The 27,802-nt window shown below is 38.8% G+C and overlaps 1 protein-coding gene across 5 annotated transcripts in view; it reads right to left on the bottom strand.

Moving 5' to 3' along the window:
- The window catches only part of LOC147308178 (uncharacterized), a 33,478-nt gene extending 5,783 nt beyond the window's left edge, over window positions 1-27,695 (bottom strand). For 2 of the 5 annotated variants that reach the window (XM_086270805.1, XM_086270806.1), the window contains exons 1-12: window positions 27,474-27,695; window positions 26,460-26,630; window positions 16,878-17,099; window positions 13,535-13,671; window positions 9,405-9,485; window positions 7,667-7,764; window positions 5,325-5,405; window positions 5,027-5,173; window positions 4,329-4,455; window positions 3,268-3,803; window positions 938-2,983; window positions 26-82 (exon numbers count right to left, since the gene is read on the bottom strand). In XM_086270805.1, the coding sequence (XP_086126931.1) occupies window positions 26-82; window positions 938-2,983; window positions 3,268-3,803; window positions 4,329-4,455; window positions 5,027-5,173; window positions 5,325-5,405; window positions 7,667-7,764; window positions 9,405-9,485; window positions 13,535-13,671; window positions 16,878-17,099; window positions 26,460-26,569 (3,642 nt within the window). In that variant the 5' untranslated portion in view covers window positions 26,570-26,630; window positions 27,474-27,695. Of the gene's footprint in view, window positions 1-25; window positions 83-937; window positions 2,984-3,267; window positions 3,804-4,328; window positions 4,456-5,026; window positions 5,174-5,324; window positions 5,406-6,413; window positions 6,590-7,666; window positions 7,765-9,404; window positions 9,486-13,534; window positions 13,672-16,877; window positions 17,100-26,459; window positions 26,631-27,473 lie in introns of those variants that run through there. The other 3 variants (XM_086270808.1, XM_086270809.1, XM_086270810.1) reach the window with 3 other exon arrangements.
- Window positions 27,696-27,802: the final 107 nt, after the last annotated feature.

The following is a 27,802-nucleotide window of genomic DNA, read 5'->3' as shown; positions in this document are numbered from 1 at the left end:
CAACCAAAACAAAGTTCATTCTCACCTGCTCCAACAGAGTCGACATAAACTCTATTGTTTTGTAAAGCTCCATGTCTCTACCCTACAGCTCACACAGCGCAGGAGGAAACGAAGCACACAGAGGAGAAAGAAGCATCAGACAGAAGTTAGTTGCGTTCAAAACAAATGATTTTTAGGGAGTTTGCACTGGACTTTAAAGTGATATATTGCAAGTAAAGGAGACACAGGAGAACCTAAACTCGTAGAGAGCTCTACTGGGGTGTCGGCTCTTACAGCTCTATCATAAACTCTGCATTTCGCATCGTCAGTATTGTTTTATTATGTTATTATAATCTAGTCCAATACAGCAGGAAGCACTATAAGCTGTAATAACACAAATCAAGACTTCTTCTGTAATCAAACTCTTAAAGGGGGCAAAGTTTGTAAATGAAATTTTAGCACAGGCCTGTTGGACTGAATATAAACACTTGAGCTCAAATGAACGGAAAACTTTTAGGAAGTGAGAGGAAAACAGCGATGAAGCAGGAAGTTATGTAAAGCAGGTTTACACAAACGTTTGTTTTCTTTACGGCAGACAGAAAATAGAATAAAGGTTTGGCCAGCCAGGAATTAATCAGGGACCCTCTGGCAAATAAAACACACCATGCAGACTCATTAGCACGATTATACATTCTTTGGAGGGTCTTTAATAAATCTGGTTATTGGGACAGACTATGTCTGATGCAGGATTATGTGTAATCTTGTAGCACTGATAGAAATAATGAATCCTGTGTTTTATTTCTTATGAACTGACCTTTTCATTTGTAACTGGTGAAATGTGCATGTGTGTGTTTGTTTTGTTCTAAGGTACATAGGCTCACTTTACCCAGCAGAGTGTTAGTAGGAAATAAGTGTCAGAAAAAAGCTTCTGAAATGGTCTCACAGCTTGAGTGCTTACATTCTGAATCTCCTCTGCTGACAGTAAACCCTCGGGCAGAGACAAAGTGCTGCTTTCTTCCATGATGTCTGCACTTTTGTCTTTGACTTCCTTCATGTCTGTCTTCTCCATGTCTGCAGTATCTCCCCATGTCTCCAGTGCTTGCCGCTCTGCTGCCAGACTTTCTCTTCCATCCTCTTTTTCCTCCGTGTCCTCTTCTGTTCTTTCACACATCATGGTAGCTTCACTTGTCTCAAATGTCTTGGTAAATGTCAAAGCTGCAGGTTTTTCTTTAACCAAACTTTTTTCACTTTCTTTCTGCTCATTTACATCTCTGCCTGCCTTGTCTGTGTTCTCCCGTTTTGCAGAAATATCTCCTTCAGTTTCCTCACTTCTATTTTCCTCGGGATGTTTTCTCACCTCTGACTCAGACCTCTGGTGGCCTCTTTGACTTTGAGACTCCTTTGAAAGATGTCCCGTCTCCTCTGAAGCGTCTGTGCTTTGTCCAACCTTTTCTCCTTTCTCTCCTCCTTGATCACTGCTTTCATCTTCATCCTTTAGCTCTTTGTTTCTTCCTCCGACATTATCCATTATTGGTTCTACGTCCATGTCGCCCAAAGTCATTAACAACATGCTGCTGATTATTCTGTCGAATTCTTCATCGCTGTCCTCTAAAGATTGCCTCTTTTTCTCGCTTTCTTTGCTTTCTTTCTGAAACTTGTCTTCTCTGTCTTGGTCGGGCCACTTTGCCTCAAGCCAATTCTTTTGCTGTAAGTCGCTTCCCTGTGCTTCCACCCCTGTTTTTAAGTTAATCTCTTGTCTTTTCTCTGAGTCGTTTTCACTCTCATTTCCTTTGAAAACTTCTACTTTTTCAGCGCCTAAGTGCCCCTTGGCTATTGTTTCATCCACTGTTACCCTCTCCACCGTGCAATCTTTATTTTCCGCTCTCTCATTTTCCTCATGCTGGACAGCCTCGACTTGTATCTGATTGTAAAAAGCATCCTCATGTATTACTTTTCCATCCCTGCCCTCTCTCATTGTTTTCTCAGTATCAGCCATTAACTCAAACATGTTCACGTCCAGGTCTCCAATGGACTCTGTCCTCTCCCTATCTGCTCTCTCCCAAAGCTCTTCCATCTCAATGCTGTTCTCAGTTTCTCCTTGTTTCATCTCCTCCTCCATTTCTCCCTCATTCTCTCCAATTCTATCCAGCTCATCCTCAGTGGAAGAAAACTGAGAAGCCCTCACTAAACTGACCAAATCACGTAGCTGTGCTGCTTCCTCTGCTGGCAGTTTCCACAGAGACTCTTCGTCCATCGTCTCGTCTCCTTCTCTGCTCACTCTGTCCAACTCGTCCTCTGTAGATGAAAACTCGGAGGCACTGACTTGATTAACTAATCTACACACTTTCACCACCAGCTCCTCCTCGTCCTCGTCCTCTTCCTCTCCCTTTTCCTTTTCTTCTATGCCAACTTTGTCCAGCTCGTCCTCTGTGGATGAGAACTGTGAAGCTCTGACTTGTTTTTCCAACTGACATATTTTGTAAGTCAGTCCTTTTGGCTTTTTCTCATCTTGCTCTTTATCTTCCTCCTCCATATCTTCATCGTTCTCTCTTTCCCACTCTCCTTCACTTCTGTCGAGGTTATCTTCAGTAGACGAAAAGTATGAGAGTCTGGACTGTGCAACAAGCCTGTAAAATCTGTATTTCATCTCTTCATCCATTTCTTTCTCTTCCTCATCCTCCATTCTCCTTTCATCCAAATCGATCTCCATTTTCCACAGCCTCTCATCTTCCTCCTCTACATCCGTACTTTCTTGAGTCCTTTTCTTCGTCTGTCCATCATCTCCGTCTTCATCAAGCTTTTCATTTCTTGTGGTCGAGTCAGAAACTCGTGCCGCTTGCTGCTGCAGACTTAACTGAAGCTCCTCGTCCACTGGATTGGATTTATTTACAGTGATGTTACCCTCAGAGTCAAACGGTTCAGGGGTGGTGGCTTCAGACGTCAGAGTGTCAGAGGTCACATCATCAGAAGGATGTGGTGGGACGTTGTCATTTTGATTTAAATCCTGCAAACAGAAAGAGTGTTTGACTTAGAAAATATAAATTTATTATATTTACCATTGCTATTATTTGTGAAGTGGGTTTGTTGTCTTGAAAAACAGAGACTTGACTGATTGATTTATCAGTTAACTGAGTAATCATCTCATTTCTTTATCGTCATAGCTCCATGCAAACAACTGCAGAAATTAGACAAGTTTCAGAGCAAAAGCTGGCAGCTTTGCATGTTTAAAGGTCCTTGAATGACTCAGCTGGATAGTCCAGTGTCCTTTCATCTGTATTTCTTTCTTACCGACACAGGAGAAGAAGCCACCTTTTCTTTTTTACTCTTTCTCCTCTTCCGTGACTTCCTCATTTTTGTCACCTTCGTCTCTCCCTGATTCCCTCCTGCTCCCTCCAGGTTAAAGTTCACATCGATGATGTTTGTCCTGTGGGATGACGAAGGTCTGATGATCTCTGCCGGCACCTTCCGCTTTAAGAGAGCCATGAGAGGTTTTTTAGGCTTCCAGTTCCCCTCAGAGTCTGAAAACAGACCATCTTGGCTGCCTCGCTCGCCCGTTAGTGGCGATGGGATGCTGTCGCCGGCGTCAGGCAGGTGAAAGTTAGAGTCCGTCATCTTCCTGTGGATCTCCTTGAGGACGGCACCCCAGGAGCTGTCAGGCTCTGGTCTGCTTTCGTTGTCTGAGCCCAGACCTTCGTAGGCTGACACCACTCCGGACTCCCTCTCCAAAGCGCTGTAGACCAGGCTCTTCCTTTTAGTGAGTAGGCTGGGACGAGACAGCTGGGCGCTCTGCAGGGCAATCCAGTTCCCATCAGGGCTCTTCAGCACTGCGGACACACCGACGCATAGACGCATTTACACAGACATGCACATACACACACAAGGACGCAGATATCACGCAGAGAAGCAGGGAGCAGTGTGCCAAACGAGGCATATAACGATGCAACAAAAACACCCACACAAGTATTACCTACCACACCTTTAACTAGAACTGAGAGCGTGACATTACAGCTAGCAGTTCCCCAACAAGGCAGAGAAAATTTGGATATGAAGCCAGTTTGTATGAAAACTTTGAAAAGAGATAAAGTATGAAAAAAAGCATTAAATGCTGATGCAAATGTGGACCGTTTTCCTTAAAATTGGGAGACTGTAGCATTGTTTACCTGTCACTTAAATCATGTTGTTCCAGTTACAGGAGCACGCATGTTGTGTATATCATATGTAATGAACCTGTTCCAACTTTTTATGGTAATACATTCAATCATAAACAGTGTGAGGAGAAAAATATACATAAAATAATCCAATTTACAACTGTGAGTTTAACATACTTGTTGAGTTTTTGAGGATCTTACCAGCGTTATCCAGCCGGTCTACACTCTTCCAAGCCGACCCAGCTCCTTCCTTCTGTAATGTCTGCGGGGAGTCTTCTATAAGGCCCGGAAGGTCATTGTCCAACAGTGAGAAAGCAGATTGTGACCTCTGGGGAAAAAGATAAAAGTCATTGCAAAATTAGAAAAAAATAATTTGGTGATATTTGAATTGATCTTTTATTTCTATAAACTGATGATAATATAAAGGTTCCTTGTTGAATAGTTCAACCAGCAGAGGTCAGCATGTGGAAACAGAAATGATCATGTCATCCTTTGTTTCAGTGAAAGAAGAACTGATGACTTACTGTTCAGCTGCTTCTGATGTGCGTGTGAAGAAGAACCTAAAGGTCCAGCAACATTTATCATATGAAGAACAACCTTTTTACTTGACTAACTCATTTTGGCCCATGGCCTTCATCAGGATCATCACAGAACAGACTCTAAGTACCAAATATTCTTTTTTTTAAAAACACAGCCTGGGTGGTACCAACAAAAGAGATTTTTAAATGTAACTTGTTCTTCATACTACATGTGCTCCTGGAGCTTTAACGTCTTCTAAGCAAACTGGTTTACTCATTAAGAATAAATACAAATACATTACTTGAGTTATTTCCCACCAATTATTCACAAAGGTAAAGTTATTGGATCACAAAACGTGTTTCTGATTTATTTATTTTTACCCAGAGGCTTGGTTGATGTTTCTGTGAGCTGGACGCTTGATCAGAGGGGGACTGATGTTGATGATGAAGGTCAGTGTTGCGTTCAAGGGCCAAGTCTTGATCATATTCTGCTCTCATCTCAGCCAAAGTCTTTCTCCTACTAATGATCTTACATAAACAGAGACTAGGATTAGTGCTGCAAACAGCTCAGTACTCTGCAGATGAAAAAATAAATAAAATTAAATAATTAACTCCTTTCTAATACTGGAAGGTTTGAAGAGGCCTTCACATGCTAAATTATTGTTCTTATGTTTTTTACTTTTTGCACAATGGTTTTGGCCAGTTCCTCAATGAGCTCTCCTCTGTGCTCCCGCAGATAGCGTGCTTCATTCTGCTTCTCCTGTTGTAAACACAAATAAAAAAGCTATTAATCGCCGCAAACAAACACTCTAAGCTGATTACTCCTCTGAATATACACTACATATACATGTTTGCTGTGCTGCATCCAAAAGCTTTAGCATACTTTGAGAGATTAGTAAGAAGTAAATCTTTTCTAACATAACTGTGTTTTTAAAGATGCAGCATCAGAAATCTAAGTTAGAAAGGTCAAGTGATGAATTAAACCAAAATAATTCCCCCTATATGAAAAAGTATAACATTTTAAAGGCTAGCATGTTACTGGGGTTTCATGTGAATGAGCAAATCGTTTTCAGTTGAGTTAAAAAGGTATGCAGATATTAGATGAACTTTGTTTAAGAAAATACTTTCAACCTGCATTCTTTCAAAAGACCAACAGGGGGTGCTGACTATGGTTGAAACAAAGAAATTTAGGAAAAATGTCCTTTCAGCTATGACCTCTTTAACGACCCAACCTCATGGCTTTATGGTCGTACATACTGGGTTCAAGGCTTACTGAATACAATTTTTTAAATTATGATTCAAGTTAGAAAAGAAAAGAATGCGGTTTCATGGCAGTCCCTCCTTGTGATTGACAAGTTATAACCATACAAGGGTCACTCAGCCAAAACACATCAGCAAAAGCATTCAGATCGAGGATTCACATCATGACCTCCTCGGGTTATTTCATGGAGTGGCCACATTTTACATACAGCTATGAGCAAAGATAGCAATCGCCCTGCCATTGTCTTATACTGTAGTATTAAACCATCTGAGTTTTGGACTGAAGCATAATCCTGATGGTTTAACTTAATCTGACTGAAAGAAAATAAAAAAACAGAATAGTCAGATTAAAAATAAACTTCATGTAAGGTCTCTAGAGGCTATTTATCAAAGTGCAGATTGAGGATAATCTCCAACATAATGTAGCATTTCCAGTAGAAGACTGTATGGGTCGATAGAGGTTCGAACAATAAGCAACTATTTGTATGAGAGGAAAAACATGAATAACCTGATTGGAAGTGTCAAATTCAGCCTTGGAAATGGCCTCGTCTATGGCCTCCTCTAAATACATATGAAAAACATGCACTTACCTGTTCTTAATTATCATTTTAAGTGTGAATTTTATCATTTTTTTTTATTGTATTTTATTTTGAAAACCCAGAAACCGGATCTCACTCTAACGTTTAGAAGCTGCTAAGGCTTCCGCTCCTCACAGCGCAAAGTCCTGTAATGAAAGGCTCTGGCATTTTTATGGTTTCTGGTGTGAATGTTGTTACATAAGTTGTACATGTCGATGTATATAGGTTCATATTGATGTTAGAAAGTTTCTGTGTAACTGAAACAAAGGCGGGTTGCTGTTAAATAGTGTTTCTGCCGTATTTATGCTCTTTGGCAGTTAGTCTTTGTCAGCCCCCTAGTGGTTGCTGCGCATAGCAGGAAATGTGTTTGGATTTACCGTTTTTCTGTGCTTTTTGTGATGTTTTACATTGTAGGAGCTACAATTGCTGGTACCATCAGAAGACACCTGTTGAGTGTGTTTTATGTCTTCTGCAGGTACGTGAGCTTGTTAACAGCCATTTTGTCTGTAAAGCACAAGCAAGTGAAGATGTAATGCGCTATTGTTAATTTGACCACTAGAGGGAAATGTTTAGTTGGTGATACTTATGTTATCCTGTTATTCTGTTTTATACGATTGTGAAATGTATTTTATTAGTCATAAGATTTCTTTTGTATACAAGCTCAGTATGACAGAGTGTAAAATGAGAGAAGTTATTATTTTCCACCTTTTCTTTATTAAAAGGTTAATTGTAAGTCTGTTAAGACAGCGCGCGTTTGCACTGTGAGGGAGCTACAATTGCTGGTACCATCAGAAGACACCTGTTGAGTGTGTTTTATGTCTTCTGCAGGAATAAATCGTGAAAAGCCAATCTTTCTGAGCGTCTGTGATTTTTGAAGAGCTGGAAGTGTTACACAAAGATAGCAATCGCCCTGCCATTGTCTTATACTGTAGTATTAAACCATCTGAGTTTTGGACTGAAGCATAATCCTGATGGTTTAACTTAATCTGACTGAAAGAAAATAAAAAAACAGAATAGTCAGATTAAAAAGAAACTTCATGTAAGGTCTCTAGAGGCTATTTATCAAAGTGCAGATTGAGGATAATCTCCAACATAATGTAGCATTTCCAGTAGAAGACTGTATGGGTCGATAAAGGTTCGAACAATAAGCAACTATTTGTATGAGAGGAAAAACATGAATAACCTGATTGGAAGTGTCAAATTCAGCCTTGTAAATGGCCTCGTCTATGGCCTCCTCTGCCACCCGCCTGGCCACAGTGAGCGTCTCTGCCATGCTGTGCTCTAAATGCGAAAATAACAATCACGTGTTTTGTTGTTATTTGAAGGACTTTTGGATCAAACAATTGTTTACATTGTTTACTCTGCAAAATTTTATAAAGAAGGAGCAGTTTTCAGTTCAGTTCACTTTTAAAGACATGCATCTGTCTGCATTCAGTCCCAGTTTCTGCAGACTGAGACATGACCACCAGCCCAAAGCAGCTTTTCATTCATGTTTGCCGTCACTCATCCTGTTAGCGCAGAGAACTATGCGCGTGATGACAAATGAGAGCAAGGCAGGACACAGAAGAGAACAGACTGACATGGTTGTTTGAGATGCAATAGGAACCTGCGCCAAAAGATTACAGCTAAGATCATAAAACTACTCAATTCTTCTGCTATAAAGCATTACATGAAAGTCAGCATGGGAACAAATATGGATTCATGTGGAATCATGAGAGGATTATGTTTGACCTGGATATTGGGAAATATCTTTTTCTTGTTGAAATTCACTTTAACAGGAAATGGATGACCAATCAGGAGAAAAAGGCCAAATGTTCGAGTAGCCAAATCTGATGTATGGCAAATAAATGGTGAGCATTTCACTGACTGATTTGGGTAAAAGATGGAAAAGCTCTCACATTCGACTGCAAATACTCTCATATTGGTGAAGGTTTGCAAATATTTGCTGTCTGGGTCTGTCTGCACCAATGAGACCAACCCAGTTGCAATGGGTGTCTTTGCAATACAGGACTCAATCTGTTTGCCAACGAGTTGTATTCTTATAGTATATAAACACAAAGTTGCCAAGCGCCGTTTTTCCATTAAATTTCTGGATTTCTGGCCTGGCTGGAACTTCATTATTATCATGGAGCTAAATGAATAAAACATGTAGCACCATAACACCTCTGTTTAAGCTATTAAATTCACTCCATAAGAGATTAAATCAAGAAACATAAAATTAATAGGCCTAAAACTGATGCTCCAGGAAGGGCTAAAAAAATAAGCCAACATTGCAATACAATACATATTGGTTTCTTGCAGAGTAACACAAGATAATCATCTGAACTGTGTTAAGTTAACAAAATCCACCTTTGTGCATCTTAATACTCTTCGCAAGAAAGCAAATATTTCCCTGCAAACCCAAATTCAGCTTTATTATCTTCAATATAAAAGTTGATGTTATAATATTGTGGTGCAGATTGTTAAATTTGCACTTGCCCAACCTCAAAAATTGAGGAAAACAGAGCTACGCTGGGACTTAAAGGCGCACAGCTCCAAAGGGCTCACTGATGAGTTAACTGACCCCTGTACTTAAAGTTACTTTGGCACTTCAGTATTTTACAAATACCAGATATACAACTAAAACCAATTACATTTAGAACTGTAAGCAAAACTTGAATGGCAGGTCTTTTTTTTTTTTACTTCATTGCTAACAAACAAAAACTGAAACTAATTAGTTTAACGTTTATCTTAGCTAGTTACTGGGAGAAAGCTGAACTGGGGAAAATCTGTAACTTTTGTACATTAAATAAAGCATTTATGCCACCACAAAGTGTCATACTTTTGATATGTGAAAGTCCAAGTGTATGCATGTGTAATTACAACAGCAGGTGTACAGTACAATCAAGCATCAGTGAAGTCATAATTAAATGTGTCTGCACCTTCAGTTTGTCTGTAAAACGTTGAGTCGCTCCCGCAGACGCTGTCCTCATTGCAGATGCTCTCCTCATAGGCGCTGCCCTCTGCAGACACACACATGTTTACATGAACGTGAAAAGACTTCCACGTGGGATTAACCTTTTTATCCTGGAACCTGATCACGGGAATAACCTTTAAATAAGATGAAGCATTAAAGAGATGAAGGAGCATCTTTTTGGTCACTGTCATTTTTTAAATTGCGTTATGGAAACTACATTTGTGCAATTATGAGAATTAATTTTGATATTTTATTATGACAAGAACAGTTTTCATTGCAAATACCTAAACCTCAGCTGTGCTGTCTCCAGTGAGATGTTCTTTCCTGTATGAGAGCTTAATTTTTGATTTATTAAGTGTAAGTTTTGATAAAAATGACACTCTACCATGTTTTTCGCTTGGTTTGATTACTTGTTTCCTCACTACATTTGCTGGTAATACATCTATGGTGTAAACAGATATAACTACACAAACTTATCAACAGTATCTCTGACCGATATTTGAAATACATAATCTGATTTTAATGTCAGTAACTGCTCAGTAGAGAGCACTCAGTCACTCTCTACATAGTTTCCCCTTGCAGCTCTTAAGCTCTGAGCTCTTTTCACATCATTTAAATATTCATGCAACAATGCAGCCATTTGTGGTTATATAAGTGCATTAGTTTCCTCATGCATGGCATTACCAGCCGATCTGTGCACAGCAGGGCCCGGTTCAAGGGTACAGCTGAGTACACGGGGTCACTTCAATTCATTTAAAAGGCCAAAGAGCACTTAAGTAATATGAACTGTTTAGATTTTTTAAATGAAGCAAGCACTTTACTCCACTGGTTAAAACTCCAGAGACAAGCTTGATGTGAAATATCCTGAAATAGAGACAACCTGAGGATTTTTTTTGTGTTTTATTTGCAGGAAAAGGGATTTTGTTCTAGTGACGCCTCGTGTATGTCTGCAGACATCTGTGTCATAACAGATGCATGCGATTAGAAGTATGACCAGAACAGCAGCTGGAGGTCACTGTAACCCTGAAGGCGCCATGAATCTCTCGGGAAGGCGAGCTGACAGAGGCATGCATGAGAATATGAACTCTGCAGCAGAAAGTACTTCTCCCGTGTATCATGAATGGCAGAGTATATTCCATTGATTTGAATAACATTAACCTACATCTATTCTACCTTTAGATCTTACAGAAATCCAATAAATTCCTTTAACCACAACTTCCAATGAATTTATGAATTCCTTCAAAAGTAAAACTGAAACCATTAGAGAGAAAACATTTCTAACCACCTTACAGACTCATTATTATATACAGCTACTTTCAGTACTACTAATATTTACGTAACTTCAATATACACTTCCTCCAAACCATCAACGTGTCTTTTAGACCCTATTCCTGCAAAACTGCTCAGAGAAGTCCTACCATTATTAATTTTTCAATCGTATGATTAATCTACACATTATATATTAAACCATCATTTAAAAAGCCATCACTCGACCCGGCTGTCAACTGGCCTAATTATAGGCCAATCTCAAACCATCCTTTTATCATTTTCTTGAAAGAGTATTTGTTAAACAGCTAACTGATCAAAGAGTTATTGTTAATTTCTCTTCCATGGTGTGTTTTGTCCTGTGTTCGTCTAATCACTTTCAACCGCTAGCGGAAGATTTAGCCCAGTTCTGCCAGGTTTCTTCCTGTTTAAAGGGAGTTTTTCCTTCCCACTGTTGCTAAGTGCTTGGCCATAGGTAGTCATCTGTTTGCTGGGGCTGATTTGGAGCTATGTAAATAAAAGTTAATTGAAATTGAATTAAAATGAAAATTAAATCAGTACTAAAGCTAACCTATTATTTTACAGTCTTAGATATCTTTAACGTGCTAGCAGGACTTAGAGCTAAATGCTAAAGCTAGCAGAATCCTAATAATCATCATTATGCCCACAATGTTTTTTGACTTGTTAGTATGCTTATATAAGTAATCTTTAACACTGAGGATGCCATTTGTTCTCCATGTTTACAGCAGCAAACTAAAAAACTGAACAATTAAAAAAAAAAAGTGATGTCACACCAAAATTACAACAACAGTTGTAAAGATTTGTAGATGTATTTATTTTATAATCATAGTTATCATCAGGATTTGACTGTTCGTGGAAAAAACTAGTTTCAGAATTCTCAAATGATGAATCACAACAGTAATCACTAGTTTAGATGATAATAAAACGCCTGTATGTCTGTACTATACAAAGCCTTGAGTAAATCATATATATGAGTTCGCCTCACTTCCTCTGCTCCTCAGGGCCACTTTGTTCCTTTGCGTCTCTGTTCAGAGGAGAATGTCTCCAGGCTTTGTTGAATCAGTGGACTGTGTTGAAAGGTCTTGAGGGGAAATGTTTCATTGCTGCACAAATCTCACACAAGGTTCAGGATCACACAGCATTTAGTTCTCAAATGTCAGCTCCGCTAGTTCTGATGCTATTCATGTCATACGCATTATTCATATGCAAAGTAACATCATGAGTCACGCTGAGTCGATCGCATTTTGCAACTGGATGGAGAGTTTAGTTTTCAGTGCTGGTCTGTCATTAAAGTACAAAAACGGAAGAAACAGAGTGCTAAAGAGTGCGTGTGCAGAGAATAAAAAAAAGCTATACATCAGAGGAGCGACGGCCTAACGCCAGCCCACATCAGTCCTCCTCCCACCAGGGTCAGAGCTCTGCATTATCTGCAGCAGGTGACCTCTCCTCCACACAACACACATAATTCTCTGAAATCCCTTGTCGGTTCAATCAGATCACACTCTGAACCAGTGTTTCACAGATGCTCTGGTGCTTTGTCACTGACTAGACCTAGATGCCTGAGCATATGTCACTAGGAACACATTTATTCAAAGCTCTCTGTGTCTGAACCAAAACGTTTTCAGTGTGACAGCTTCTCATTTAGCTGTGAAGACACAAAAAGCTTCTTCTACACTGACTTTGCTTTCATTAAAGAAAAGCTCAAAGCCTTTTTTTCTTACTGTCACTGAAGTAGAAACAGGTTAAAACTGAAAGATCTCGTGTAAAAACAAAACTTTTAGGAAAAGATATTGCAATGTTTGAAGTTCATAATGAACTTTTCAAAGAAAATCTTTCGAATCAAATTCCTCTGAGAACAAACTCCTCTAATCTAGAACCAGGTCCATCCCTAAAAAAGTAAAGGGCTAAAGAGCTGCCGTCTCAAAACAGCTGGACCCAACACTGATATTAGTCATCAGGGAGCGCGAGGTGCACTGTTCACAGATGATTTGCTGATGCAGTGCAAAGATTCTGTCTAGCATGACTTTCATCCCTCAGAAATTCAAGCCCACCACAAAGCTGTCGAATCAGTGAGATGTGCTGAAAGGTTTTTAGAGGAAATGTTTCATTGCTGCACAAATCTCACACAAGCTTCAGGATCACACATTACAAAGAAAAAACTGACAAGAACCATAACTGGCCCTGCGCTAACATCAATTAAAGAACATCTACTGTCGGCAATACACATTACACCTATTAATAACAATAATTAAAGACCAGAGATTATAAATATAAAAACGTTGATCACTGCAGCTTTAAATTACACAAATTCTGAGGCCAAAAACAGAGGAAAACAAATTAAAAAGTGATCCACTGATTCGAGTTAACTTAAACTGTGCTTGTAACTGCACCGTCATGTTCACATCTACGTCTGTAAACACTTTTGAACAGTGGATCATAAAACCTGCACACATACAGCAGCACTGAGTCCCTGCTGAGTGAAGATATGAAAGAAGCAAACAAACATTAATAGACTTGAAGTGTAGCAACAGCCTGAGTGATTTGCCAGAGTAATGTGGGATGAAAGCCAAGAGCTTAATCCTCTTTCACCCTCTTCCCAAGTTCATGTTCTCCACTGCTTTGAGATATGAAACAGCAAAAATCAAGACAACTTTGAGCGAGCACACTAATTTCTCATCAGAGTAGATTCTCCCTACAGCAAGCTGTTATGAAACGAGCCAATCATATGTGAGGTTTTAGTGAAGTAAGAGCTGGGAACGGTTTCCTAACTGAGAATCTTAAGCATCTAACGCAGCAGAAGTAGTTTACCTGTTAGCTCTGAAAGCGCACTGTGTTCTGCCAGGTGCTTCCTGTAAAGAGTCTTCAGCACTTTGGCGCTGCCAAACCTCTTGAAGCGTTTCTTCACATTAGTGTAAAACCACTCCAGTGACTGTGTCTTCAACAACCTGAGAAAGAAACACACAAACATACAACAGATTAATATAGATTATGCTAATCACCCTACCAAATGTGAAGGAAATGTAGTTTTCTTCACATTTGTTATTATCCACAGATTTGTTATTATCCACGTTTTGGTCAAGCAACATTCAACCAGAATTTCAGTAACCAGGTCAAACACAAAAAAGCAAAACCATCAGTCAGTCCTGGTGCCAATCTACATCTGACTCACAGATGAACACAACCAGCTGCTGGCAGCTGTGCGGATTCATTTCCACTATGTCTCTCACATCAATAGCCAAAACTTCTCTGGAGTTACTTCATAAATCAGGAGGCTGAGAGAGACTCAGCAGGAGATGTTTAATCATTAGTAAAAGGTAGACAGGAGACACATAAGCGTCTCACTTTGATGTTTGCAAGACAGCATGAAATCACACGGGCCGGTTTACACTGAAGTTGGGTCGTCATGGGGGGTAATACAGTGACAACGCTGATTAAATAGCAGGATTGTCGCACTGATTTCATCTTACACTCTACCTAAAAAATAAGTGTTTTTAAAGCTGGAAGTGAGTTGGAAAAACACAGCAGCTGTTATCATTTGTGACGGGTAAGAAGTCACAGCCAACAAATCACAGTGACACTATCTGATCTGCACCAAAAAGGCAGCATTACAGAAACACTTCACACAAACTTAGCAGAGTCTTGCTGACGTAAAGTTAAGAAACAATCTGTAGATATGAAATCACTGTTTGGTTAACTGTGAAAAGTCTGAACCACCAATAAATCTAAATGTGAAGACGGTTGGGAGCAGTCCGGTGGTGCAGTAATTAGCACCGTCACAGCAAAAAGGTCCTGGGTTCAAATCTAGCCGGGATCTTTCTGTGTGGAGTTTGAATGTTCTGCCCATGTCTGCGTGGGTTTACTCCGACTTCCTCCCACAGTCCAAAACAAAACCTGTTAATGTTACACATCTCGTAGATACACTGTGCTGTTTTCTTTGTTTTACCTACTGTATCATATTAACTGGAGAAAACCCACACAATCATGTAAGGTCATGCAAACCCCAGACAGAAGGGCGTTTATGTACCCAAACCCAGAACACTGCTGCTGTGAACAGTATTTCAGCAGTGTTTTACTTAAATAAGTCAATGTGAAGAATTTGAAGATTTCTGTAGACCTATCAGTTAGTGAGGTCACATGAATTAGACTAATGTGAAAGTAACATGTTACTCTGCAGAATCTGAGTAAGTGTGCAGAAAATGTATCTCAACTACAACATTTACAAATAGTGACTGACTCTATGAAAAGTGTCTGTTTATAGCCTTGCATACTATAACTAAAATTGTTGTATGTAACATATGAAACATGGCTGTAAACAGACCCAGTATATGATCCAATGTGTGCATGATATTGTTAGTCTAGCTCAGTTACGTGCTGCATTATCTTCAAGTACATTTAAGATTGAAATTCCTATCACTGCTGCTTTTAAATTAACTGTATAATGACACGTTTATGTTTAATGAGGTACCCTCCGATTTCTGAGTGGTTGTAAGTGTGTGTACACAGCGAGTGCTTTGACAGGAAGCAGATGCAAAACATAAAATGTCACACATCATTACTGCACTTCTACAGGCTTTGTAAGGTGCCTCCTGGTGCAGACTAAGCAGCCAGGTTTTAACTACCAGCTACTGGCCACGATGCCTCACTGGAAAGAAAGAAGTACATCTACAAAGCACTATTACATTTTTATTACACTGCAGTTTTTTCTTTATTTTAAGTCTATTTGGATGTTCTACCTTTAGGTTCTCTGACAAATACTAAAGTTAACGTAGCACCTAAATACATCGTTTAATGCATGACTGGATATCTGCAGTCCCCGTTGACCCCACGGCTGATGCTATATTGAATGATCTGGAGGCAGGTGGCAGGTAGGTAAGCTTATCACAGTGATTCCTGACACCAGCGCATGTCATGGCTCTCTATTCTCATATTATCTACTTAATTGATTTTGAATGTCTGGGTCAGACAGCAGCACAACCCTGATCCACTGCATACAGAGTGGCATTTAAACCAGCAACTGCTTTACACATTTAAAATTTACATCTACAGTGTCTTTGAAGTTTCTGGAATATATTAAGGCTTTTAAAAAGGTGCCATTGTGAAGTATATAATGTAATCATTTAGCAGAAATCACAGGCTTTTAATTTGGACTCTGTGCAGCAGACGTGACCGGACATGGTCACTTCAGAGTTTGACTAGAGGCTGCAGAAATACATTCCCACTAAAACCCCATAAATCTGACAGTCTGTAACTTTCAAACACCAACAGTCTGAGGGTCAGACCTGCATGTTTAGAGGTGAGAATAGTGGCTCCATTTTTTTTCTTCTACATGCAATCACTTCTGATTAGGAGCCTGTCTAGAAATGTGTTCTCCACACATTTGAACGATTATCACGTCTCGACCTTTTTCATGATTGCTGCATTTTCAGCAGGCCTTACAAGACAGCATTCAATTTGTCATAGAAACTAGTTTTTTGCTTTGTACCCCTCAGCAATGAGAAAAACATATAACAAGCTCAGCCTCGTCCTTTTAAAAGAAAATGTCAACTCCTGAAATGTCAGCGTTTCATGAACAAAGGGAATTTTAATTATGACACACTTTCGATTTTAGCCATTAGGCTTTACAATCTGAGCAAACTGTAAAAAATATAAAATTACACAAAAATAAAGTGAAGTAGAGCGTGTGGATTTAAAGTTCACATGCTTAATGGAGCGTTTCAGGATTTCTGTAACATTAAACAAACAAGTTGAGTTCGAGAAAAGACCTCTAAAGGGAAAATTTGGGAAAATGTCTTTGAAAATCCATTTTATGTTGCTGCACATCTCCCTACCTCATCTCCCTACCTCTGTCATCTTGCATTAGTGCAAATGTTGGGGCCAAAGGAGACTTTATCCTGCACTGTATCTTAGTGTCTATGTTATGTGTAATAAGTGCTAAATCCATCTCTCCAACAGTGGAGTAAGACCTTAATAACCTTTGACGTCACTCTCGGCCTCTCATCCTCACTTAGTCTCCTTGTATATCGCACACACACACACACACACACACACACACACACACACACACACACACACACACACACACACACACACACACACACACACACACAGAGATAAACACCACAGCACTTCCAGGCACCACCGCTGACCTTACCTGCTCTTCTGGCAGGCGGAGCAGAGCCAGGTCTTGTCCCGTTTGTTGTACACCCGGCAGGCCTTGCAGACATTGTAGTGGCAGTCGTGACACTGGCGTTTGGGGTTGAGCAGGAAGGTGAAAGGCGAGCAGCAGCGGATGCAGCAGCGCTGGTTGAAGCAACTCTGCCGTGACAGCAGGAGGCAGCGACTGCCCTCCTCGTCCAGCTCCTGCTTCAGCTCGCTGTGGGGAGGAGGGGGGAGAGAGATAGTGAAACTAGGAATGTGTGTGTGTGTGTGTGTGTGTGTGTGTGTGTGTGTGTGTGTGTGTGAGAGAGAGAGAGAGCGAGAGAGAGAGAGGGAGAGAGAGAGAGAGAGAGAGAGAGAGAGAGATGTATAAAATCTGTTTGAAAAAGATGCTTATGTGTCAGTGAGTAAGATAAGAAGTATAGTATTCCACAGGGATCATATGAAGTTCCTGCACATGGATAAAGCACCAGACCAGGGTTTACTGTGTCAAATATGATGATTATGTGAATGAGGACACAGAGTGCACAGATGAACGCACACTGATCCTCTGCATCCCTTTAATGAAAATGGAGCAGAAATTAAAGTGGTTTCAAAAATTCGGTCAGGTTGTTTCATCATTTTGTAAACAGAAAATAAATAGATACGGTGAGAATTATGGAGCTGCTTCATATGTTTATCGAGCTGCTTGTTAACCAGAAAGCCTGTATTAAATAAATAACAGCCGTGGTGACTAAACCACAAATACATGGTTAAAACACACACAAAGAGCCCAGTGTCTTCAGTGCATCTTCACTAAGACAAATGAATTCAGTCGCTTGTCCTGATAATTAACTAATGTTAATAACTGAACAAGTATCTTCACTAGTTATGGTGTTAATGATGGCATGAATATATGAGAACTTGTTGAGGCTTGAAGAGAGAGATGTAAAATCAGGTAACATTGGACTGAAAGGGGTTCATTTGAGACCCCTGATGTCTTTTTTTAGGTTAATCTGGATGAAAGTGCAAAAGAAGTGAGAAGAGCTCAAACCATGGAGATTAATGCAATAATAATTTATGCTAATTAATGTAATGTAATTTTGTAATTGTGTGCCTCAATATGACTTTTTTTAACATGCCGTCTCGACTTTACACGTTTGATTGCATTTATAATCCTTTCGCAAACACAAAGCACTAACAGACTTACAGCAGCCTGCATTTACAACCTGCAAACAGCACTTACATTAAGTGCTTTGAGTGCATCACTATATAAGGACCAGTCCATTTACCATTTTACCATCTGTTTCAGTGCCATACAAAGACAGCAGTCTGCTTCTTTTGTTGTTGAGTTAAATTAATGTTGCTGTTTGACATCATTGGCACAGTGTTTCTGTTTCTGTGCGTTTGTGAGGAACAAATCTGTTCTGGTCAAACTGGTCAAAGTAATAGAATTAAAACTGTACGCAAATTCCTTATTTGTTTTATTAAAATGAAACACATTAATCTAATTACTTATTTATTTATTTATTTACTCATCTAAATTAATTGGACTTGGTATGCACATCTCTCTTCATTTGTGGTGTTACTAGATCACATTTATCTGAATTTACATTGTTATAAATTTGTTTTAGACTGGTTGCTTTCTGCCAGGGAGCTGAATAACTGCCAGGTATTTTTTTTTCTGTTACATTCAGTAAATGTGACAGCAAACAAACACGGGTAATTGTGTAACAATTTAGCATTCATTTCTTTTATCATTAGCTTTCCAGCAAAGAAATACAGACAGAAGCAGATGATTTGACAGGAGCTCCAACATGATGGAATATAAAATTAGTCAAACAAATGAAGGCAAAGCAGGAGAGGCAAATAGAAAGTGTAACAATTGTAGAATAAGGAGGGGATGTTTTTCTCATTATCATTTAATACCAGCTTTGCATTAAGCATGAATTGAAGTTTTTGATCTTACATTATTCTTTGCATTACAGTGATGGTGATAACTTTAATTTGATCTTTCTTACAGGTACCAGACTAATAACATGATTTTCCATTGCAGATGTAACCATGATCATTCCATACACATTGCAGTTTGTTGCTCATTTTAGAGTTGTGCTCAAGGTAATTAAAGGTTAAAAGCTACAGCCAGCGCGAGTCTGGCTGATCTATGGAGGGCAAAGGCTTTGAGCTTGGAAGGCCGCACGCGCTTACACAGCACTTATAAGATGTCATTCTTGGTGATTTTGTGCTTAGTCATGTTTTAATATGTTTTAAGTAGAAGTAGCTGATCCAGCAATATTCATTTAATATTATATACTTGATTTAGAGCAATACACACTGATGGTCTTAATAAATGAAAGAGTCCTTGTAGCTGCCATGTTGTGTCTCAGCAGGGTACAGACGGTTCCAGGAGAAGGGGGGCAGTTAGCGTCTGCCCTCGGGAAGGAGACAATGTTATTCTTTGTGTTAAATAAAATTGTCAACATTGACTGTATTACACCTGTCACTACGCATGAGGGGGCGTTCTAATACCCTGATTTCATAAAACTATGGTGATGTGTTTTTTGAGAAGAGATCTGAGACTGTCTGCATACAGTGTCCATCTCCCACGTGTGTGATCATTAAATCATCGTTTGACTCAACCCGACCGGACCAGTGTTGTTATTGTGGGTTTTTCCTCTGGTGTCCATCTCCAATATTTTTGAACCATAACACTGTGTAGGTGGCACTAGAAAGAAATCCATTATTTTCACATCATGACAGCAGGAGCATCAGCCATAACTGAACCATTTATAAATTATTACAGCTCGAAACTGATGGAGTCTGACAAGATGAGGAGAGAGGCAGGAACTGCTTCTGCAGGTATGCAGGTTGGTTTCATTTCAGTTTCTGATGACATGAAATTCAAAATGCAAAGCATCAAAATAAATTCCTCATTCTGCACGTGACAATGTTTATTAAAGTACGTTTACAGAATGTGATTTATGGAAACTTAGGGGTTTCTTTAAAAGAAAAGATGATGATGTTATATGTGACAAAAGCTCAAAGCAAAAACTCAGACAACAAATGAATATTTTTAGTGTAGAAAAATGTGTCAATTTCTCTGTTAATCAATAGTAACAAGTAAAAGGTCACATCAGCGATGACGAACAAGATGAATTTAATTTTTTTTAAAAGAACAATTATGATAGCAAGCTTTGGTTCTGTTGGCTAATCACTTCAGCTCTGTAGAGTTATATGACTTAGAAGTCCTTTAAAAATTTTAACCACAAATATTTAAATGAAACTTGTAACTTTAAAACCATAAACACTTTACAGTCTCCCTCGGATGCCCCTCACTACAGCACCACATCCATTACTAAAGCTCAGTGGATGATATAAATACCTCCCAGACAGAACAGCATCAGCCCGACTCAGACAGAGACTGTGAGGTAATAACATCAAGAAAGTGAAGAAACATGCACAAACATACCTGAAACATAAAGCATCCCATGATACTCAACATAAAAAAAAGCTGTGGACCTTTTTTTTGACCTAATAAGACATGCACAGTAATGTTTCGCAGCACTCTGCAGCTTTATCCTCACACACCCTCAGCGAAAGAAGCTTTTGAGCTTCGGTCATTCAAAGAGAACAAACAAGAAGAGGCTCAGGCTGTGTCAGCTGCAGTTATCCTCACATAAAGTCTGCTTCTTGGTGATAAGCTAACTAATGTCTGCTGGCATTTGTCTGAATGGAGCTTAGTTTATTTTTCTTGTGTTTGAAGATTTGAATGGGGATCAGTTATCTTTTGTCATAAGAAGATAAAAAGATGGGTCATGTTGTTCTTTGTAAACAGTGTATCTTACCAAATGAATGTGCCTGCTGTGCTGCTTCTGAACAGCAGGGGACAGCTGTGTTTTAAGTTTTAGGATTTTTGTATCTGGTGAACGGAGGTTTTCACTATTCACAATTCCAGGACAGCTAATCTCTCATATATCATCAACTTCTAGGCTGATGCATGAAAACATCTGACAAATAGCAGCTTATTTACATGTTAGCATCTATGCGGCAACATTAAAACTCATTTATAGCTGATTTTCATCTACTGATCAGTCATTTCAGTTATGAGAACCATGTCTCAGAAAAGCTTTGCAAAATCACCTTTTTTGCAATGTGCATTTAACTTGTCTCTGATCATAGCTGGGATACAATTCAGTTCATTTAGGATGTTGACATGTACAAATGACTTACTGAAGTTCAAACTGATTATCAGAATGAGGAAGACAGGTGATTTAAGTGTCCTTGAATGTGGCCTGGTTGTTGGCTGGTCGGAGTATTTCAGAAATTCTCGAGGGTTTACAGAGAAAGGTTTGAAAAACAGTGAGCAGCAATTCTGTGGGTGAAAATCCCTCATTGATGCCAGAGGTCAGAGGAGAATGTCCAGTATGCTTTCAGCTGATAGTAATAGTAACAGTAACTCAAATAACCACTAATTACAACCAGGAATGCTTCTAATATTTTTTTCTGTGCTCGTATTTTCGTCCCTTTTCGATCCCTTTATGACCGCACACGATGTCACAAAACTCAAATCATGTCAAACTAGTTTCTTGAACAGTGAGTTTGCCTCCACAGTCACCAGATGTCAATCCAGTAGAGCACCTTTGGGATGCTCTGCTGGATTGAGAATGGGAGATCTGCATTATGGATGTGCAACCTACAAATCTGCAGCAACTGTGACGCTGTCATGTCAATATGGAACAAAATGTCTGAGGAATGTTTCTGCCTCTCTATGCCATGAAGAATTGAGGCAGTTCTGAGGGCACAAAGGAGTCTAACTAAGTATTAGCCCCAAGTAAGTGTGAAATCAGTAGATGCTGTATTTAGCTTCAGAAATCCCCAGCACACTGTTTTAAAAACAAATCTCATCTGGAGTATTTATTTGTGTTTTTTGTGTCTTTCTTGCTTTTCTATTATTATCTAATGAAGTAGTTATGCTTGAACATTCTTGAGAAAAACAGAAGAGTATTTTTATCACACATAACATCATCTCAGATCAGTTATAAAATACATGTGTGATATTTCAGTTATCCAAATCAGTCCTGAACATCTTAACACAGAAGTTTCTCCTTTCATAAGAAAAACATGCAGCAGAGGTCACAAAGAAAGTCAACAGCATCCAGATGTGTTCTCCTGTTCTTTGCTCATCTCTATTCCTTTCCTAACTTCATCTCTGCCCTCTGATTGCTGTTTCAGATGCATGAACACTCCTGGGTTTCATCTCAGGGATGTCGGTGCAGAAATTGAAAAGCAAGATGCATGAAGTGAGAGCTCACGTAACAAGTTTGGGAGTGAGGAAGCAGAAAAGTGAACAATCGAAATGACATGACAGATTAAAATCATACGTGTGATGACTGAAAGCAGTACGTGACCTTTTGTATCAAGTACTTCTGCTAAAGAGGGGATTAGCCGTGAAGATCTTTGGCCACATTTATCAGCTGTTAAAAACTGCAGTATAGATTGACTTTATTATTGTTTTGACCTAAGAAATAACTTAACATTTGGGCAAAAGCATGTCTGTCTTTAAAGAACTCAGACAATGTCAACAATGTGTAATCATGCCGGCTAAACAATTACAAGATTAGCTGGTGGTAAGCGCTTTGCTTAGCAACACTTGTTGAAGTTAAGGAATGTAAAAAGCTCACCAACTAATCACTTTTTTCGTCATGTCATGTGGGGATTTAACAGAAAAACTCCTTTCAGTTACACATATGATTCAAGCAGAGAAACTGTTGTCATTTCAGTGGCCTCAGATAGTGATGATGGGCCTTTTTAAACATTAATGGCGGTACAGTGAAGCAAATACACAGATTTTTGAATATGGACACAAAATTGGATCGATACTGTAGTTCTACAGTGTTTTCAGGCCACAGACGTATGTTCTATGTTCTGACTAGACTGTCACAGAGACTTAGATAGAGTTAGAGTTTGGGAGGTGGGAAAGTAAGTTAAGGTGAATGTACCGAAAATATATATGCAGCTGAGGTAGGGCTGCTCGATTATGGCAAAAATGATAATCACGATTATTTTCACTGAAATTGAGATCACGATTATTTGACGATATTTATTTCGTCCGCCAGAGCTTATATTATTTTTTTTTACATGCTGTAGTGCCATTTGTGGGAGCATTTCAAGTTGCTATACATCAATACAACTGTTATAGCCCATATTTTAAAAATGTGTATGCATTAAGTCCATAGTAACTACATTAATTGCAAAAAAGTGCAATAAACTACAAAAAAATTGAAAATCGTTTTTGTTTTTACATATATTTCTACTTGGAGAAATTTAAGAGGTTTATCCCTCAAAACTTTAAATACAAAAAAGTTGCAAAAAATAGTTTACAACAACAGGAAATTTTTTTTGAGTGTCTTCATAGTTTTATTTTTGGAGATACAGCAATTTTTATATACTGCAGGAAAAACAAAAAAACAATCCTATGATGCAAATTTGCAAAGAATGTGCATGTGCATCAAAATAAACTATTTCCAGCAGTGCAATTTGAGTTCTAAGGCCTACAAGTAAAAAACTACATTTTCCGCAAAAATGACGTCACTTGCAATAGTTCACGTTGACATCTTTTTCAATGTGGGAAGTGTTAAGAACAGCTGATCGGATCGGCAAAGCGTGTTTCTGGAATATTATGTTTTTGTTCCTGCAAGCTCTTTTTATGCAATTTTTGCAAAGCTATATGTGGAAGGAAACCGTGACCGAGGACAAATGATGGCATAAGATGTAAGTACAACTCCTCTGGTTTCATATGGAAAAAAATTTATTGTGCTAGCTTAGCGTTCAGGTTCTACAGGGATTTAAAAATAGTTACACAAAACGAGCATGCTGCTCTGACCGGCTTTAAAGGTTTAACAATAACAATGTATTGAATAATGACTTTAAAAAATAATATAAAATAGTGTGCAAATACTGATAACAGTGCAAATGTTTGCAATATAAGAAATAAATGAAAAATGTGAACTTTGCAGTGTTGCTCTGTGGTGCAGCTACGACACCATAGCAAAGTTTACACACTGTGTCTACTTGATCCACGTCTGACTCCGCGAAGCCATAATGTTTCCACACCACTTAAGTTTTTTTTTTTACCTCTCTTTTCAACCAACGGCAGTCCACTCCTCTCCAAATAACTTCTGCTTAGCTTTCCGAGCTTCCCTCGGGTCCTCTTAATTGTTGTGACGCGTGTTCGAAATGCAGAGCAGTGCGCTTGATTTGCCACATGGAGCAGCGCGAGAGTAAAGCATGAGGGAGGGGCTAATAATCGGCTCAGTCATTTTTAATGATCGTTGAAAGCCCAGATCGTAATCGTGATTAAAATTCGATTAATTGAGCAGCCCTAAGCTGAGGGTCATAAATTTTAGTCGTATAGTTTAGTTTTTCACTATTTCTATAACTCAGTTAAAGTATGGTACGTAACAACCACCTGCCCGTCTAATATACTAAAGTACACTTCTTTAAAGCATATTTTTCTTACAGTAATATTTTGGTGTCTCTGTTTCCTCAACCTCCAAAATGTAACCAGAAAATAATCTGAAACAACATAGATTAAAAGTTTAAAGAAAAGACCACGGGTTGAAAATCTGTTTGCTGGTCCTCAAAGACTGCGTCTGAAGAGATGCAGAGATATTTTATGGTGTTTCATAGATAATTCTGTGGACCCTGTTTCATCTTCAGTATGTGGTACTGAAAAATAAATCCATCTGCTTTTTTTTTTATGTAAATGTAGCTAATGTAGCTAACTGATCTGGTAGGTGGCTTATAAAGTAAAACATTTCATATTAAATATGAAATACTTTCAAAACATATGCGTAGTCTGACCTACAGGCAGAAACCTCGTGTCCTCAGTGTGTGGACAGAGTGAGACTGGAGGGTAACAGCAACAACAATAAACAGTTCTTATGGGAAGTTATAATAGACCACACTGGGCTGATAAGCACACACTAGACATAGTCCTAAGAATATATACTTTAAAAAAATCTAGCTGTGACGTTACATTATCAAACACTACACATAAACACTTAATTAATCAAGCCAGATGTCCAAATAAAAGGGCTTTTGCTGATAAAAATCTAAGGGAAATCCTGACAATTAGGTTCATCTTGTATGTGAGGTCCTTCTCATGGGTTTTCAGTCCACTGAAAGCATTTTGGTAAACAGTGGAGTAATGCTGTAAGAGGTAAGTGTTTTTCTAAATAAAGCACCAGGACCAGCAAGGACTCTTTTTGTTAAACAGGCAAATCATTTTCCACTATTGTGTAACTCTCAGGCTGAGGCTACAGGCAATGAAATCCACCTATTTACCACGTTATTGTGCCTTTGTATCTATATGTGTTGAGGTTGGGGTGAAGGAGGAAGCTGGTCTGAGTGCAGCGGAAAAAGGCTTCACTTCCTGGCTACTGTGTTTAGGACACACTTCAGAGCAAGTAGGCGGGAAAGGAAATCTCCACCAAGGTCTAAAAATTCCTCGAATTAAATTGTGCTAAAGAAAAGCAGCCTGAGAAAATTGGTGTGAAAGACCTTAAAGGTATACTGGTTATGCAGTGCCTTACTTACTTATATGTTCTTCATTTTGTTTCCATAGCCATACTTTATATTTTCATCACCATGGTAGAAATAGTTTATAATCTGAAACATAACATATCTGTCAAACACAGTGGAGGCAATGGTATGACATTGGAACTGTTGGAACTGGGTCATTAGTGTTTATTGAGGATGTGACTGTGGATACAAGAAGCAATATGAATTCTGAAGTGTACAGGGCTGATCTCTCTACACAGATTCAGCCAAATGCTGCAACTGCAAAAGCAAAGAAATGAGATATAGTTTCCATTCCCAGTGGCCAAGTGAGTCACCTGATCTCAATCGAACAGAGGAGGCTTTTCAACTAATAAATAAAATACAAAACTGGATGCAGAGAAACCCACAAACAAACGGCATCTAAAGGTAGCCGCAGTAAAGGCCCAGCAGAGCATCTCAAGGAAGGAAACAACATTTTGTGATGTTCATGAGTTCTAGGCATCAAGCAGTCATTCATTTCAAAAGATTTAAAATAAACTTCATGTTTAAATTTGGTTGGTTTGTCTAGTTAATGTTGGGACTTTGAAAATGGCAAAGTATTAAAATGACTGTAATTCTTGTAATTTTTGGAGGACTGCACACAAGTGCGTCTCCATGGTCTCTGCACAATTTTAATTTCCACAATCCCTCTTTCTGTCTACCCCAAGATCTACTCAAATTGAAACCAAAAATAAAAGAATATCTCCAATAATAAATCCTAGGTTTATGTTTCTTGCAACACTAAGAAGAGAAAAAGTGTACTTTTATAAACCGCTGTGATAAGCTGATTATTCAGCAGTTTCACATTTACTAGCAGACTCAAAGAAATAAGATTTCATCAGAGGTAAGGAAGTTCAAAACTTTCAAACACTCATATGAGCAGTGAGAGTAACCAAGCTGCAATAGAAAAACAGCAGGATGGGGGGAAAGTCAGTACAGTTCACTTCCTAAACATAAAACACCTGGAGCTCCACTGCATTTACAGGTCAGAACTCACCTGAGTCTCTCCTCCTCTGTCTTGCGCAGCTTCATGTCCCTCTGCACCACCTGCAGCACGTGCTCCGCCTCATTGTCCGTCAGTCCTGTCAGATCAAGCTTTCGACCCATGGCTGACACCCCACCAGCTGTCTCAAACTCACCGACTGAATAATCAGCTTGTTGTTTTCATCTGGAAAAGAGAAAAATAGTCAGGCCAATGACACAAAATACAAACAAAAACACCTGACAGTGACAAAGTTCCCAGAATACCTGAGTTTACAGCTGGATGGTTTAGTGCAAACTGGGGGAGGAAAAATAAATATATTCACTAAAGAAGGAGTACTTCACTACTTTATAGTACTTTACAGTTATAGTTACGAGTTCTAAGTATGTGATTTTACTCTTAAAAACATGGTATGATTATAAAACACAAACATTAAACTACTGTTAATCAAACATGTTTGAGCCTGATGTTCAAGGAGTCATTATTTTTTTCTCTTGGGTCTTTAATTAAGACATGATTCCTAAAATACATGCTGAGACTCTTTGGAGAGAGTGAATCAGATCCAGCTAACATGTTTTCCATTCAGGCTTCTTTTTAATTCTCAGCATGTCACATATCACTCCTAGGGACTAATTTATTACAATAAAAGTACTTTTACTCACCTTTGATACATTTTTATAATTAATTATACTTCACTGGGTTTTGTGTAAACTTGTAATCTAGTACTCTGACGTAACTTGCAGCATTAACAAGAAAAATCAGAGCTACTGACACTTCCTGTAGAAGAAATCTCTTTTCTTTCCATCAGACCTGAAGCTGCAGCTTACTTTTGTTTTTGTTCTTGAATGCGGACGTGAAACTAATAAATAACCGTAACTCTCACAATCACAAGTATTTTACTGGAATGTGAAGCAAATAGTACCGATTTTAACGGAAAATACGAACACAAACAAAAATGCGAACATGCAAGTTAATAGTTTTCATTCAGGCTGAAGGTGATAAAGTCATAGTTTGATTACAACAACTTACCAGAATCTGTGGCTGAAATAGAGAAACACCTTTAAAGCTGAACTCCGTTTACTTCTAGAAAGAATTATCAGTAAGACGAAGCCAAACGCTTATTATAATCCAGTGAGTCTTTTTGTTTCATCGTTTTTTTGTTTTGTTTTTTTCGTATGAAAGATTGAGGGGGGAAAGTGTTTCCAGCCTGATCTGCGCAGCAAGGCCTGGTTTCTGAGAGAAAAGCAGGATAAATCCTGATTAGGGTCTATCCGAGCGTTTCTTCACTTGCCAAGGTGACGTGGAAGTGATGAAAGCTTGTTTATATCACTTATTAAGAGGACATGGATTATAATAAA

The sequence above is a fragment of the Aulonocara sp. 'chitande type north' Nkhata Bay genome, linkage group LG18 (assembly GCF_057382095.1).
Source record: "Aulonocara sp. 'chitande type north' Nkhata Bay isolate Kocher_YH1m ecotype deep benthic linkage group LG18, A_spYH_male_GT1.1, whole genome shotgun sequence".
Taxonomy (NCBI): Eukaryota; Metazoa; Chordata; class Actinopteri; order Cichliformes; family Cichlidae; genus Aulonocara; species Aulonocara sp. 'chitande type north' Nkhata Bay.
This window is presented reverse-complemented; position numbering and strand designations above follow the sequence as displayed.